Source organism: Typopeltis vanoorti, chromosome 4 (genome assembly GCF_054136105.1).
Source record: "Typopeltis vanoorti isolate ZY-2024b chromosome 4, IOZ_Tvanoo_1.0, whole genome shotgun sequence".
NCBI lineage: Eukaryota > Metazoa > Arthropoda > Arachnida > Uropygi > Thelyphonidae > Typopeltis > Typopeltis vanoorti.
In genome coordinates, this window is record NC_143552.1 from 76,809,551 (window position 1) to 76,827,866 (window position 18,316).

The 18,316-nt window shown below is 34.7% G+C and overlaps 1 protein-coding gene across 1 annotated transcript in view; it reads right to left on the reverse strand.

Moving 5' to 3' along the window:
• Positions 1 to 18,316, reverse strand: part of LOC150107422 (transcription initiation factor TFIID subunit 1-like) — a 960,372-nt gene that overhangs the window by 773,071 nt on the left and 168,985 nt on the right. Inside the window, exon 8 of the mRNA XM_090391850.1 lies at positions 12,483 to 12,656. Coding sequence (XP_090247976.1) covers positions 12,483 to 12,656 — 174 coding nt within the window. The remainder of the gene's footprint in view (positions 1 to 12,482; positions 12,657 to 18,316) is intronic.

The window sequence follows — 18,316 nt, forward strand, 5'->3', positions numbered from 1 at the left end:
ACAAGAGATAAAATTGCATCTTTTGATAGGAAGTTGCAATTCTGGATTTCTACAGTTGAACAGAATAATTTTGATTGTTTTCCCACCTTGCATGAATTTTTGACTGAAATAAATTCTAAAGTAAATGAAGAAGTATCTAACGTAATTTTAGAACACTTGCATGATTTGCAATCAACCCTTTTGCAATATTTTCCAAAATCCAGTGAGGACAATTCCTGGGTTCTGAATCCATTTACAGTGACAGCTATGCCAGCAGGCTTCAGTGCAAGTGCCTATGAAAATCTAATTGACTTAATTTGACTTAATTGACAAGAGAATAGGAGAGACAGTGGGAGAGAAAGGAAACTGCAGAAAAACAAGAGAGGGTCGAAGCAAGGGATAGAAAGATGAGAGGGAGGGTGGGAGAGAAAGGAGAGAGAAATTGGAAACAGTAAGAGGCGGGGATGTTGGTGAGAGAAGGATGAAAATCTGTTTGGAGTATCATGTATGAAGATTTGATCATTTGGGATGTGCAGAGTAGAGCCAAATGAGTGCTTGCCTGGCAGAATGATAGATAGTGTGACAATGGCAGGTGAAGGGGATGAAAGTGTGAAGGAGAGCATGAATCATGAAGTATGAGATTTGAGGTTGATGTTAGACATGGTGCAGCAGAAATGGAGGAGAAGAGCAGTGATAAAAAATGAGATGACAGTGAAAATGTGCAGGAAATGAGATCCAGAATATGTGGGTGCATAAGTACATTTGAGTATAGAAGAGAGCTATATGCAAGAGATGCATACATGCCTGCATCCTTCTGCATTTGAATGTAGAGGGACACATTCAGAGAGTACTGTATTCTGGACAAGTGAGGGTGTTGGGACACGGACACTAGAATTGAACAGGCAGAATGTTGCAGGAATAGCCTTATGTGGGAACAGTGGCTTGAGAAATGAGGGGTGTACACTATACCGTAGTTACTCGAATATAACTCACACTTGCATATATCTCGTACCCTCAAATTTACTTAACGAAAAAAGAAATTAAAAAGTTTTGCATATTTCCCACACTTACACACATGAAAAAAAAGTTTAAAACTTTAACAAATAGATAGTGAATGTTGTTATGGCAGTTTCAAATATTTTGGAATTTGGTTGAAGAGAATCAGCACTTCAACTTGACAATCGTTGGCTTGCCTTTGTTGTTGATCTTTTGTTAATACTGCACCAATCATATGCAAGACCGAAAGTAGTGATAGCAAATAGTAAATTCTTGGTAATAACAATAATCGTATGATGATACACGCCGTGAGTCCCCTTTACGGGGAGGTATGGCACCATCTCAGTCCCCCCAAATTTTATCCGGGCTCTGGTCAGGAATACTGACCTAGCCATAGGTCAGATGAATCAGACCTATGGCTGGGTCAGTATTCCTGACTGTAATCCGTGTGTGTTCACTGGGCCGGTTTGCCTGCTTGCGGGATGAAAAACCACAGATAAACTGGGGGTTTTCATTCTTGCTAAATCATACCATTTTCAGTATTTTTAAATCACATAGATCTTGTGATTCCGAAATGATAAAAGGACAAGCAATAATGAAACTGTTTGCTTTAATTTAATTACAGACGCATTATCACAAAAGATTCAAATATGTCATGTGATGAAAGTGAGCTGCCAATTGCATAAATAAAGTTGATAATTAAAATTGAAACACATTCGTTTTATAAATAATGTGAGCTATTATAATAATGAATACTGAGAATTTATTTATAAACGTCAATTTAATTGTTATCTGAAAAACTTTAGTTTCCAAAAAACCTCACACATATCATGAGCCACGAATTTTTTAACTTTAATTCTGGGGGAAAATGCGCAAGTTATATTCAAGTAAATACGGTATTATAGAGTCAGGTGGGATATGAGGGGAGTAATAATGGCTATACCAATACTGGTAACACACTGGTTTTTCTGTATACATATGCTAGGAGCATTAGGAATAAAGGGAATGAGTTTGTTGCATTGATTGACTCGGTCTCTCCAATGGTTGTCGTATCAGTGAAATTTGGTTAACTAAGGAGGATATTTTAACAGAAATAGAAATCAAAGGGTATAGAATATTTCAGCAGGATAGGGAAGGTAAACATGGTGGTGGAGTGTTACTTATGATAAGAGATGAACTGTGTGCTCTCAGGATGGAGAATCTCAATGGAAATAACACTAATGACTTTGAGAGTATATGGTGTGAGATAGATATTTATAAGACAAGTTATTTAGTGGGATGTTGCTACAGACCAGGGAATATAGATCATGATGAGAAGGAAATGTTTAGGTAAATTAGTTTGGCAAGTGCAAAGTAAGTGATCATTATGGGGCAAACTATAGTGATACAAACTGAGCAGAGAAAACAGCATGTGATAAGGGAACTGAATTTTTGGATTTCTTGAGGGACAACTGTCTTAGGCAGCATGTGGTGGAGAGAACAAGAGGATCAAAATCCTTGGATTTGGTCAAAGCATCAAAGGATCTGATTGTGATTAAGATGACATATTTGTCCCTTCCCCCACTGGTAAGAGTGACCATGCAGTCCTGACCTAGAGGATGAACAGGCATGTGGAGGTATCAATACAGAATGAAATTAAATGGAATTATAAGGCAGATAACTATCATAGATTTAGAAACCCACTTGCAGCAGTACAATGGATGAAAGAATTCAAAGGAAGAGAGGGGCCGTTAGTTCATGGGAGATACTTAGGAAAAAAATTGTTCACAGCAATGACAGATTGTATACCTTGAGTGAAGAAGATAAAGCAATTTGGAGTCAAATGGATGACAAAAGGAATAAAAGGGTAATTTTAGAAGAAAAAGAGATTATGGAAGGCACACACACACACACGCGGGGGGGGGGGGGGGGCAAAGAGCAGTTGCATGAGAAATATAAGGCTCAGGCTGGAAAAGTGACTAGTATTGTAAGGAATGAAAAATTACAATGTGAGAAATGACTAGCACAGCAATTCAAGGAGAATCCCAAAGAGTTTATTCACTATGTGCCCAGCAGCATCAGGAAAAATGATAGTGGATAGACTATCTTGCTAGGTGGAGATGGAGAATCGGGTGACCAAAGAAAATGTTGTAGTTAAACTATTTAATGATCACTTCATTAATGTTTCATCCTGGTACTACAGGCTTTATTCCTAGAAGTATTCTGCATACTGAGTACACTAAATGTCAATAAAGCAGGGGGATTAGATGGAATTTCACCACATTTTAAGGTTATGTGCTATGAAACTGAATGTGCCATTAACTTGGCCGTTTAATGAGTCTTGTAATGAGCCAGGTTCGTGGACAGTGGAAGGAAGGTAAGATATTACCATTGCATAAGGGAGGAAACAGAATGGAGGTATCAAACTATAGGCCTGTGTGTGTTTCTTCTGTAGATGTTAAGATTTTGGAGAAATTGTAAGCACTCATATACAGAATTGGACAGATGAAGGGAATATTATTTATGCAGGCCAGCATGGATTTGTTAAAGGGCACTCTTGTTTTGGCAATCTGGTTACCTTTTACAATGGAGTAACAAGAGCAGTGGATGAAAGTACAGCATACACTGTCATTATTTTTTTGGATTTTTTCAAAGCATTAATAGGATGCCACATGACAAGTTAATTTTTAAGTTGCAGCATATGGGTTTGGATATCAGATTAGTCGATTGGATTGGTGATTGGCTCTCTGATAGATAACAGAGTTGTATATGGGGAAGCAGTATCAGGGAGTAGGAAGGTTACAAATAAAATTTCAGAGGGTTCAGTCCTAGGACTATTGCTGTTCAATCTTTATGTCAATCATATTGTAACAGAACTACAGAGAGAGAGAGAGAGAGAGAGAGATGTTCAGTTGTTTGCAGATGATGTGAAGCTCGGGAGGGTTATTAGTAATAGTGCTGATGTTTTGGCACTTCAAGAGGATTTTAATAAGCTAGAAAGGTGGGCAAATGAATGGAGGATGTCAATTTAATGTAACTAAATGTAATATTTTAAACTTTCGGATTCACGGGTGGAATGCTTCACACTCACTAGGTAGAGTTACTGGAAAAAGTAGCAGCAGCAAGGGATCTTGGGGTGATTGTGAATATAGATTTGAAGTTCTGAGGATATATTGCAAAGGTTGTGAAGACAGAGAAATGTGGCAATGTTAAGGAGAACACTGACCATGAGAGATAAAAGTGTGCTGGTCCAATTGTGTAAAGCTTTGATCAGACCACATCTGGATTTCTGTGCTCAGATCTGTTCACTGGGATTTGAAGGGGATGAAGTAATCTTGGAGAGAGTACAGAGATGGATGACAAAAATAATATCAGGACTGTACAATTTTGATTAAGAGGAAAGACTGATGAGATGCAGACTGCAATGTTTGAATGGATAGAAGATAAAGGGGCAGGGGATATAACTGAAACATTTAAGCTGTTGAAGGATTATTATTGTATTAACACTGAGGAGTTTTTCATATGGTAAAACAAGGGAGCCATCCATGGAAGTTGCAAAAGGAGGTGGTAAATAAAAGGGTAAGACGTAGGTTTTTTGCCTGGAGAGTGGTAAGATCATGAAATGCATTGACTGAGAGGGTAGTGAACATGCATACTACAGATGATTTTGAGGAGTGGTATGATCTTTATGCTGACCAGTGCTGACTTCCCACAAGAAGTCTTGTGACTCTATAGATGTCAGGAAAATAACAAAATTGGAGCACTGAATTTGTGGATCTTGGGAAGTTGGGGGGGGGGGGGGGGGGGAATGCACAAAATGGCTTACAATTTTTATTAAAAATATCATCATCCCAACCAGAGACATTATCGATGAGACTATTAAGCTTATTAATCTGGATGGCTGGTAGTGGGATCAAAAGAGAGGGACCAATAAGTAGAATGATCATGGAGCATTAAGGAAATCTTCCTGTAATACTGTAGAGCTTAATACTGTAAAATTTTATCTTGTATAATCACAATCTGGCCCTTATCTGCTCAAACTGTTATTATTATTCAAAGACTTAAGCACTGAGTTCTGAAAACAAAAGATTAGGAGGAGATAGTTCAGCTGTGAACAGAATTTTGGTGCTATCAAAGCAAATTCTGGTAGCACTCTTAGAATGAACAGTTGCTGGTAACATTAGAAGTACTCATCCTAGAAGAGATGACAAGGAACTCAAATTTCCATTTGGGATTGTTGTAACTGATATTATAACACATTTGTAAGATTCAGATGAAAATTAGAGAATAATGCTAAAGAAATTATGCAGACAAGACAGATGATAAAGCATTACTGATAGAGCTAATTTCAATATTTAAGAGGGCAAAACATTTTCTTGGTTTTATTAAATTAGTATAATAAAAAAAGATTTGCTGGCCCTCAAATATGAATAAATCCAAGAGCTTAATTTTACAATAGCAGGAATAACCTGGACTACAGAATTAAATGTCTGTAAATATATTAATTAAACATATAAATATACAGTAATCCCTCGATTAATGTGCCCCCGATTAGAGCGTTTTTGATTAATGCGTCATTTTTTTTCAATACCCAAATTCGATTAGTGCGCCTCTAAAATTCAATTAGTGCGCCTAAATACATCTTAAAAATAAATGTTACAGATTTTAAAAATTTTCTATCTATACATTTTTTATGGCTAACTATTTTAAAAAATCACTCACCAGAATGAAATATTTAGTTATTGATTTAAAACATTTTACAAAATTATTTTTAATGGCATACTACACTACTCCCATGTACGTTATGTACTATGTTCCAAATTTTTACCGTCAAAATTGATGTCGTCTGCTAATTACATAGCATTTTCCTGATCATATCTCGTACCTCCTTTGCAATTATTTTCCTTACATTTTTTTTTTTTTATTTTAAAGTATTTTCCCAATCTTTCATCATGAGTAAAAGAAATAGTGAGCAAAAAAGTGAAACTGTGAAAATGATTCGAAAAGTAATCTCGTTGAAAGAAAAACTTGATAATAATAAAGAAAGTGAACAAGGCGAGTCCAGGGAAAAGATAAGACAAGAACACAAAAATGGGTGAATCAACTATAAGAACAATTTTAAGCAAAGCTGCTGAATACAAAGTATTATAATGATTGAATTAGAGAGACTTCTTTGTACACGGATCGAAGATTGTAACCAAAAACGGATCCTGCTAAGAACTGACCTTATTAAATCAAAAGCATAAAGTTTCTTTGCAACCTTGAAAGAAAGGGCTATCAATGATGGAAAAGAAGAATTCCACGTTAGTGCTTGGCGATTTAAGAAATAGTCTACATAATGTTCTAATCACAGGCGAAGTTGCACGTGCTGATAAAGAGGTGGCCGCAAATTATCCAGAGATTTGAAGAAAATTGTATAAGAAGAGGGCTATTGTGACAAACAAATATTTAATGTCGATAAAACTGGCCTTTTTTTGGAAGCCAATGCCTTCCAAGACTTTTCTGGCTAAATCAGAGAAATCTCAGCCTGGATATAAAGTTGCAAAGTCGAAATTACTGCTAACAATATACAATCCATTTGAAAGCACATTCTTCCACTTTGTGCAAATGATTTTAGAGGTTTTTCAAATAAATGTAAGTTAATTATATCTCATTCTGAGAAACTGAGTGATTCCGACCTGCTAAATTTAGATGCACAGCGGGAAGATCCTGAAGAATATGAAGAAAATTTAATCACTGACAAGCCCAAAGAGATTTCACAGAAACAAACTTAAAATATTTTTTGTGCAACCGAAACTTTTAAGTAGCAATGCTTAGAGACTGGCCCTAATGAAGAGAGAAGCAGGAAAATTTGCAGAAGAGGAGTTGTATGAAAAAAAGAAACAGAATGCCCGCCAGAATAATAGATTTATATTTTGAATATGTTTTACTGTCTTTCAGCTTCATAGTTTTCCTTTAATGTAGTCCATGAGACATACCCTAATTCTTTTATAAAAAAAATCAAGGGTAAAAAAAAAGAAATTTTAGGAACGAATTATACTTTTTTCCATTGGTTATTATATTTGATTAGTGCGCTTTCGATTAATGCCCCTGTTTTAAAGAACGCATTAGGTGCACTAATCGAGAGATGCCTAGATGTACATCGAAAATTTTATTTCTGAAATCCAAAGAATTTTTTTATATACGTAGCGGTTCTTCTAGTGTTGAAGAAGTGAGTAAATTTGGCAGAAATTTTGATATTTTGTAAGTTGGACAACCTATACAGTCTACAACAGGTCTTAATGGAATTCCTGGCTTATGTACTTTTGGAAGACCAAATAATCTCGGTGGGCACTCAAAGGAGGTTTTTAGTGTTTTCTTTTTATCTTCATCCAATATCGATATATTATCTATAAGAGCATTAAGTCTTTTTATTTGACTACCGGTAGGATCTGAAGTGAGAGGCCTATAAGTTCGAATAGTCGCTGTTATATCTTTTCTTTCTCTTAAGCGTATATTTATTTATTTTATGTTTTATTATCTTAATTACTATTTTGTTATGCACTTGTTATGATATTATTTCTCATCCCTTTACTTAGTATTGTATCTTAGCTAAAACCTATTCCTTCATGGCCTATCATTCCAATAGATCAAGTGTGCAAATCCTACAAAGAGAATGCCTTAGGGTAGGGCCAATTTTCCTTGGTTGCAATTCTGAAGTTAACTCCCTTTCAGAATTAAGAAAAATTTATTTTCTGAAGCTGCACCATCTTAATTCCTATACAAGAGAAATTTCCTTGTCAGAGAGTTAACACACAGACTGTCACACGATCTTGGAATCTAGTAATCAACAAGACCTTAAATTACTTTCTTCAATTAGCAGTCCTAACCAGTTCCCCCAGCACTTGAATATTTTTTTTTATACAGGTTCTAATTTAAGCAAGCGGTGCATTGGTTTGAGAAATTAGGCAATTTACTTAGGTAAAGAAAACAAGAATGTTTATTCATTCTAAGGTATTGTACATAGTAATCAAAGTTATTCTAAACATAAAAATTTTGTTCCTGCAGGTAACAACCAATCTATCAAACAAGATCTAATTACAATCAAAGAGTTACACTAAAAGACATCAGCAAATCAAACTGTCCTATTCTCTTTCACTTATCACAGCTATGCAAGTGAATAACTACTCAATATCCAAAGATTAGATTATAACACACCGAAAATGATTCAAGGACAATATCTGTTACAATATACTTCTAGAATTACAACAATTTACCACAGGTTAAAGTACTAGAGTCCTGTCGTATATTAGCAAGTCCTACCACTTATTACATTAGCACATTAACTCTTCCTAGCTCTGTTCACAGTTCAATGGACAAATAAAAGGTTTTACGTTACCGACCAAGTGAACTAAGAAGGAATTTCCTCTCGATCAATCTTTGCTGACTCCTCTCAGCTAGTTTCCTTGATCTGCTACTTGTTGTCCTCTGATTTTGCCAACTAGTGATTACGTTCACGAATCACTCCAGTGCCGAATATTGTGATACTACTCTGACGGATGGGTGCGCGTGGTTCTGCATTAAGCTGCGGTCTTCACTGGCTGTTTAGCTGTGCCGCTGCTATGCCTGGACTGGACCACTACCTGACTGCGTGGGCATCGTTGATCACTGTTCTTCCCGTCTGCACGAACGACTTCTACCGGAACCAGAAACCAAGGGGAAAGAGGCACGAATCAAGAAAAATGCCCCGAGCTCCTGCCGACAAATCTTTTATATCCTTCGTAGGTGCTCTCGCTACTACGTCACCAATTGCTGACAGTACCTAAGCCTTTTGCACTCCGTGCTATCTCTCTCCAATATGTCTCCTACATGGGTGTCCATGTAGGAGACAATGGGTCACCACGTGCAAGGTGTGCCTCAGATTTCGCATCACGGCTGCCTGGGGTGATGTCTATAAGCCGATTAAACTAATGTTAACTTTGCTCTTAACTTTCTTGTTCCAGTGTAACCTTTACGAAGGCTTTTATGATTCTTGTCTGTTATTTGTAAGACAGTTTACAGTACAACACGTACAAAATTTCATTAAGAAAGTATTATTACATTATTTACAAAATCACTTACATCTATGTGCAAGCATTTCTTTTGGGGAATTTAGCATCTGAGTTAAATCCCGAATGAAATGCCTAATAATAAATTAACAATTTTAACAAGATTTAACATCGTGGAGTAACAGTGACATTTTTCTATCTTATTCTCTTCTGTCTTGAATGACTACAGCCTTCCCTTTGTCAGCTTTCTTAATAATAATTAGGTTCTTGTTATTCTTCAGTGATTTCAGTGCTTTTTGTTCAGCGTACAATAAGTTCGGCCGAAGGAGGCTTGGCATTAAAAACAATTTTTGCACACTCAATTCTTGTCCTGTTACTTGTTTTTCATGGTAAGGATCGAATATCTTTGTCCATGCTATGGAAAAAAATCTATTATGGGTACCTTATTCAGAGCAATAGCAAAATTATGACCTTTTGACAGAACAAAACATTCGCTGTCTGTTAGCAGGCGGCAGGCGGCCAGACACATTGATAACTACTCTATCTGAGTAGTATAACTACTCTATCATAGCTAAAGTGTTAAAACCACTAAATATTTGTGTGGCCTTTCGACACATCAGAAAAATCTCTACATGCCTCACGTCTCCAAAGGACAAGCTCCCACATCTCAGCTATCCAGGTGTCTACCAGATTCCCTGCTCTTGTGGGTTATCATATTTCAGACAAACAGGAAAATCTGCTCAGATCAGGTTAGACGAACACAAGTCGTATATTCAGTACCTTGAACCTGAACAGTCTGGACTTGCAGAGCATGCCATCAACACTAGACATAGAGTTCAGTGGAACAAAACAAAAATCATTCATTAAAGTCGGTTCCTAATGGAAAGGCTTTACAAAGAAACATGTGAAACGTTACTTCACTCCCCTAACCTAAACTGATTCGATGGTCTATGTCTTTCCCCCTTGTGGGAGATAGTACTCTATAAATCAGCAATTGTTTCCGAACTTATAATTGTATACATACATACATACATATATATATATATATATATATATATATATATATATATATATATATATATATATATAGCAATTTGTAGTATTAACTCGGTACTGGGATATGTTCATATTTATATATACTGACTATAACCGAGACTAGAATAACAATAAATTTATTCAAAACGCAACATGTTTCATCGGATTGTCTGACTTCTTCAGGCGTGGGAACATAGAAAGCAAGTAAACACTATAAGAAACATCGTATCAGATAAGATATAACTATAAGAAACATCGTATCTTATCTGATACGATGGTTCTTATAGTGTTTACTTGTTTTCTATGTTCGCACGCCTGAAGAAGTCAGACAACCCGATGAAACATGTTGCGTTTTGAATAAATTTATTGTTATTCTAGTCTCAGTTATAGTCAGTATATATAAATGAATATATATATATATATATATATATATATAATTTTTTTTTTTTAATAAATTTAGGAAATTTAACTTTATGTACTTAGGTGGTGGTTTGTGAATATAGCAGTTATTGTTTAATTAGCCTTTTTACTTGTACTGATGATGCCTGTGATACTCAGGCAAAAATTCTATGAAAATTCACATAAAGAATATTTTACGTGAGTTAATTCCGTTATTATAATAGTAAGTAATATGCCCACTCATGGTATTTCCTTACTGAAACCCAATGTATTATGTCTGTTGATTGCATATTTTCCTGCTGGTTTGTCTGTTTTGCTAGATGAAAAATCTGAGTTTCCAAGAGAACTCTGCTGCTCTATATGAAACCAATTAACTCACCTTCAGGTTAAAAGCCATTACAATGATTTCTTGCATCTTAGAAAGGATTCAAACCCAGGTTTTTTTGACCAAAGGGCATCTTCTTTACCAACTGAACTATGGAGACTTGACAAAGTGGAAATTGTGTGTTTAAAATCCAATGTGTTCTATTATACTGTATGTTATATAAAGAAGATGGACTTGAAAAAAGTCCATCATAGCATGAATAATTGTTTAGCAAGTTTGTAACTAAGACAGCCATTATAGTCTACTACAGCTGTTAATGAAATAGGGAGGCATATAATTTAGTTAGATGACAAGTTTTCAAGAGAACATGAAGACTTTTTGAATTTAGAATTCCAACCTGTGACTTAATTCTAAGAATTTTTTTTAACATATTAATCTGAGTAGGAGCATCAGTAAGATGTATGTATGTATGTAGAAAATCTCTAAACATTATATTACTATTCCTTTTTAGAGAGTTAACACTCTTAGCTCTGACTATGTCAGACAAGGAGGTGTATCTTTAAAAAACAGATATGATATCATTATCTAAGCAATAAGTTGTAAGAGCCAGGTGATCCTCCCCCCAACCCAAATTTAGGAAGGAATAGAGGTCTGATGGAGCCAAATCAGATTAAAATGGTGTGTTTGATACACTTAAAGCTGCAATCATTCACAGCGTCATCATCATCACCAGATCATCATGAGATGTCATGTTGTCCTGATGAAAGAAAACAAACTTCTCTCACAATTTTTCTTGGATGATACTGCATAAATGCTTCAAGAAGTGTTCCAAGTATCTACTGTGATGAATTCACTACTTTCATTGTCAAATACAATATCTTCCTTCCAAATGACTGTTTCAATCACCTTTCCAGATGATTAATAGATAGTCTTCTTGACTTTGTTTTCATTCTTCTGACTACTGTTAAGATTCTGGCTAACACTGACGAATCCATGTTTCATTACCAGTTACAAATCTTGTTCAGAGAATTATCTGAGTCTGTCTCAAAACAGTCAAATCATCAAAATGGATATTTTGTGCCCTGCAATTTTTTCATAGCTGCATCCAACAATATTAATACCCGGTATGGAGACAGTTTTGCATCACCAGCACAGACAGCAGTGTGATTAACTCTTTTTTGTGAGTTGAATATAACACTGTTATATTCAACTCACTTCATCATTAGGCACTGTTCATGTGCCTAATGATAAAGTCTTTTGATATAACTAAATCATGGACTTTGTACACCATTTCTTTCACTATGGGAGTTCTTCAAAAGGTCATTCTTCACGCAAGCTATCGAACAGTTTAGGTTATCAATTTGTCATGTTTGTAAAATGTGACATCCTCCACTATCTGTACTATGTTCGCAATGATGATCATCTTTGGTATTAAGTTCTTTTTTTGTGGATACTGAATGATGTTCAAAATGAGAAAATTGTTGTGCATTTGTGAATATCAGTTTATTCTATCTATATCCTAAAAAAAGAACAGAAAATGGAATAACAAATTCAGGTTCTCAATTATTTATAACTAGTAAAGATTTATAATCTGCCTTTTTCATACACAGACCATGAACATGCCATTCACTTCCATGAATAATTTGTGTGAAAATTTGTATGGTAATTGAATTTTCCATAAATACAATTACCATATAAGACATTTAAGGAGTAATACAATAAAATGGCAGAAAAATCTTTACCTTATGTTTGATATCGTCCCCATTCCAAATAACATCGTCTTCCCACTGTAACTGAGTTACCATAAGATATGCATCATCTGGATAGTCATCATCATCATAGTTATCATCATCATCTTCGCTGCACTGTTTTTCCAGTTCCTTAGTGCTAATATTCACTTCCTCCTCTTCTTCTGTCTTATAAATTATCAAAGATAAAGATTACACAAAAATCACATATGCAATTAAAAAAATAATCTCAAAGAACTTTGTTATACAGAAACTCCAATAATTATAAATAAATAATCCTAGGATCTTTTAGTTATAGGTCTTGAGTAAGAAGCATAATAAACAAGCATAAAAATCAAACTCTTATACAATGAGAAAAAATCCTACAAAATTCTGTTTCATGTATGGGTATGCAACACCTATATTAATTCTATTAATTTAGATGGTAAATTAAATATGGAAATAGACAACAGAATCAACAAAGCTGGTATGGTAGGAAGTCAATTGAATAAATTCATATGGAATAAGAGAGAAATTAGTCGGAACACTAAATTAGCTGTATACAAGACAGTGTTCAAACCAGTTTTAACTTATGGATCTGAGAGCTGGGTCAGAAGTAAAACACTTGACCAAGGACTAGAAACCGCAGATATGAGAGTCCTGAGAAAGATTAGAGGTGCGAACAGATATCATCAATGGCAATACCATATTAAAAATGAGAATATTAGGAAAGAACTTGACATTGTCAGCATCTAGGAACGCGTTAGCAGAGCTAATCTCAGATGGTATGGTCACTTAAACAGAATGGGCGAGGAAAGATTAGCAAAACAAGTGTTCTCTGCCAGGTTGGCAGAAAAACGACCCAGAGGAAAACAAGATATAGGTGGATTGATACGGTGCCTTAGACGATAGAAATATAAGATCTGATAATGTTGGAGTCTTCACAAGTAACAGACTGATTTGGAGGAAAATTGTAGATAGGAAGTTAGTAATGATGTAAATTTTTCATGCAGTACTATCATATCCTGCACATCCCCTTGAGGGTACATGTCAGGAATTTGATAATGTTTGATGATCACATTAATTCTATTCTATATTAACAGAATTCAACATTCTATATTAATAGAATATAACTTTACTAGTAACAGACATTTCTTAATAACAATAATAAATTAAAGATGCCAAGAAATTATATTCTAGGTTTCATCCTTTATCCAAGTGTAAACAAAGTTTGTGCATGAAGTAACTTCATCACCAGGCTACTTGTATATAGAGATTGATGACTTCACATCTATTGCTTTAGTATCACATAATGCAATGCACATATCCTTACAGACATATTATAATGCTATGCATTATGGGAAAGGCCACTACCCAGACCAGTTTTGTCTTTTATTGAGGTCTTATCAGTGGGAGCCAGACCCAGAAATGGGATACTAGGGCAACTGATGTGAAGTCATCAGCCTCTATATACAAGTAGCCCAGTCGTGAAGTTACTTCATGCACAAACTTTGTTTGCTAACTCTTGGATAAAGAATGAAACCAAGAATAGAATTTCTTGGCATCTTTAATTTACAGTATAACCAAGTGAAAAAAACTTTCAACGTTAATAACATTTAGTTTGTCTGAAAGAGAATAAGTATATTCCAAAAATGTCTGAATTTTCATAGAATCACTTGTTCGCAAACTCATTCCCTGAGACAACCATGAAACAAGTGGCAGAATGTGAATTACCTTTACAAAAAAATAAAATAAAAGGAATAATAATAAATACATACATAATAATTTTTTTTTTTTTTAAGATTACAAAACCTGCTAGTATTGAAGCAATTGCCATCCATTTCTTTCCCCTTCTTAAAGAAGAAGAAAAGAAATGGGACATTTTAGAAGGAAGAGATCACTTCCTACCATAACCATCTTAATCTAAAACAAATAAATAAAAATCATCATCATCAAGACGCCTTTCAAAAATTTAGGCCTAAAGTGGCCCATTCCGGCCTGAGAAGTCATCGTTGAATCTCTTTAGAGGATGTCTGGTTTGCTTTTTCCTAACAGTTTGTAATTTTAAATTTGTTTTAGTAATTTTTCTATTTTCATTCTTTCAACGTGTTCCATTCATTTATGTTTATATATTTTTATTTTTTCTATTACTGATTCCTGGTTTAATTCTTTCATAATTTCATTTATTTTCTGATCGAAATTATTGTCCAATTTCACTTCCATGCAATAGGACTGGCAGGGATAATGTATTGTATACTTTTAATCTGGTTTGTTTTTGAACTAGGTTAGGTTTAAATATAGAGTTAATTACTCCTGGTATTTTTAAATAATTTGCAATTTTTAGGTTTAAATCTTTTTAATTTTCATATGCAATCATACATCCCAGGTAGTTAAACGAATTCACCTGTTCTAAAATCTTGTTATCTATCACTAATTTAATCCTTATTGGATCTTATCCTTTAAAGGCCATCGTTTTTGATTTTTCTGTTGATATTATCATTCCATAATCTTTGGCTATTTCATTTAAATTTAAAATATCTTACTGTAAGTTATCTTCAGAATTTGTAATTATTGTGTGATCATCAGTAAAAAGGAGAGTGTCTAAATTCACAGTAGGAGAAAGTTTAATAGCTTGATGGAAATTTTTATGCCATTTTCTTATTGTTTCATTTAAATAAATATTAAAAGAGTTGCTGAAAGGGGATATCCCTGCCAGACTCCTTGGTTTATCTCTCTCTTGGATATGATAGGTCATAATTTAATCTTATTTGTATTTGATTATTGTCATATATACTTATAATATGATTTTAGAATATTATTTGGTATTTGTTTGTCATTCTTTTAATATGTTAATTAAGATTCTTATTTTTAACTTTATCAAATGCATTTTCAAAGTCAATAAATGTAATATATGTTTCTAAATTGTATTCTCTTCTTTTCTCTATTATCAATTTTAGCAATAGACCAGATTTCTGGTGTTGTTACACTTTTTGGCCATCCTTCACGTGGATCATCTTCAAGGCTGGTACGGCCATGTTTAAACTCGGAAGTCCATTTCTTAATTGTCGAAAATGAAGGAGAAGAGCGCCCATAAACTTTTATGAACTTCAAATGAATTTCTTTTGATGTTAAACCTTCTTTTACAAATTGCACAATACTCAATTTTTTCCATTTCAAGGATACAGACAACACTTTTGCTTCAGACAGCTGTATAAAACAAACTACTTGATAGAATGACTTGCAATTTCAAATGGATGCTTATGACAGATGTACCAACTTAGAAAAAAAAAAAATCTTGTCGATAGTGTTGCTATCTATGGTCGAGGCCAAGAACTTTTCAGATCACTCTCGTAAATTTGCCAAGTTTAAGGGGACTAGTGGTGTATCCCAGGTTTCAATCCTTGAACCATTGTTATTCAATCTATACATTAATAACATTATAAATGATCTAACAGGAGGTGTACAATTGTTGGCTGATGATAGAAAGATAGTCAAGGCAATCAGGGATGCTACTGATAGCCAGCATTTACAGAATGATTTGTAGAGCTGGAAACCTGGGCAAATACAAATAGCTTTCAGTTCAATGGTAGTGAGTGTAAAATTATGCACTTCAGTGTGATGAAATTTCCAATGGCATACTACATTAGTAGGGTTATGATACAAGAAACTGATGAGGCTAAGGATATTAGTGTTATGGTAGATAGGAATTTGCAGTTCAAAGGTCACATTGCAAAAATTGCAAATAAACTCAGAGGATAACTGTGATGCCTTGACATGTAATAATGTCATTTTGCATCTTTATAAGGCTTGATACAACCACATATGGACTACTGTGTGCAGATGTGGTCTTCTATGTTTTCCAAGAGGATAAAGAAGCCATGGAAAGGGTGCAAAGAAGAGTTACAAAGGTGACATTGTGATTATGGAATGTAGACTGTAAAGACAAATTGAGAGTCTGTGGACGACAGACTGATTAACAGGAGAGTGATATGATACACGTCTATAAACTTCTGAATAGGTATTATACGATATTGTCTGATGAAATTTATTGTTATACGGAAAGAACTCAGAGGTATCTATGAAAGCTAAGTTTGTTCATATTTAAGAAAGAGGTAAGAACTAAATTTTTCTCCTGCATAGCAGTGAATGGGTGGAACAGTTCACTTGTTAAAGTGGTGAGTGCATCTAATGTAAATGAATTTAAAGGAAATAATAACAGCTGGTTTGGGTGACATATAACCTCCTTCAATTAGTCCTTGACCAATAGGTTCTCACATAATAATTAATAATAACAACTAAGTTTGAATAATATAAGGAATAACAAATTAGAGAAAATTAGCTAAAAGGCAAAAGTAAATTCAAAAGAGTTTTTAGTTATGCAGCAAATAAAAAGAAGCATGACTATGGAGGGATGACTTTAATCAATGCTGATGATAAGAAGATGCCAGAAGCAAATGAAATAGCTGAGTTGCTGAGTGATCACTTTTGCAAAGGTATATCATTCAGGTGGATATTCTGCAGTTGCTGATGTGGCAGACTGATGTCAGAATTGGAGTAAATGAAGAGGAGGTGGCCAGCATATTAAAAAAATATCAATATAGGACAACAGTGTGAATGGATGACATGTCAGCCCATGTGCTCTGCAAATGTTCAAGAGAGATGGCATTGCCTTTGATGAAGATGTTCAATCTCTCAGCCTCTGGAAAGATTCCATAGGAATGAAAAGAGGGTGAGATAGGCCCATTACATAAAGGTGGCTCAAAGACAGAAGCAGCAAATTACAAACCAATAATATCTCAGAATTGGTGGTTAAAGTATTGGAAAGGTTGGTTAAAGGTAAAATCCAGCAGTGGGCGGATAGGAATGCAATACTCTGTGGTGGGCAACAAGGGCTTTGTAAAAGATAGTCCTTAATTTATATTGGTGTAACAGTAGAATTAGATGAGGAAAATAGCTACACCATAATACTGTTGGAGTTTGCAAAGGTATTAGACAGAATATTGCATGAAAAACTATCACAAAAGTGGAGCAAATGGGAATGGATATGAAGCTGATTGAATGAATTAAATGAAAGTGGCCAAGAATTATATTCTTGTTTAATCATTTATTGAAGTGTAAGCAAACAAAATTTGTAAGTGAAGCATCTTCATAACTAGGCTACTTGCATACAAAAGCTAATGACTTCACTTAATTGCCTTAGTATCCCATAATACAATGCACACATCCTTTCAGATGTGTATAACATAACAGTTGATCTTTATTGAAGTCATATCAATGGCATCCAGACCAGAATAGATACCAAAACTGATGTCATATATTTTACTTTTTTTTTTTTTTTTAAACTGTTCAGTCATGTCCAACTCTTTGTAACTTTGTAAGCAAGTGTTCTTGCCACAAAGAGTTTCTGGTGAGATTTTTACTGGGTAATTCACCATTGCTTTCCCCAATCCCCCTCCCATTTTATCTGGGCTTGGGATTGGCGTATGGTTGATGTATCAGGCCTGTGGCTGTCGTATTCATGGCTATAAATCCATGTGTGTGTGTGTTCACAGGACCAGTTTGCCTGTTCTGAGGGACAAAAAACCTTAATTTCCAGGTGAAAAAACCTCTGCCTCCATATGAGACTGACTAACTAACCTTTAGTCAAAAGAAACCAAATAGAGGTTCCTCGTATCATGGACAGGAATTGAGCCCAGGTCTTTCCGACCAAAGGGCTTCGTCTATATCAAGTGAGCTATGGAGAACCTTATTAAAAAGTTTTCTATAACTATCTCTAATACAGAGTATTTTAATAATAAGATCATACACCTTTTCTATGCTTGTATATGTGAAATATATGAGTTTTGCAT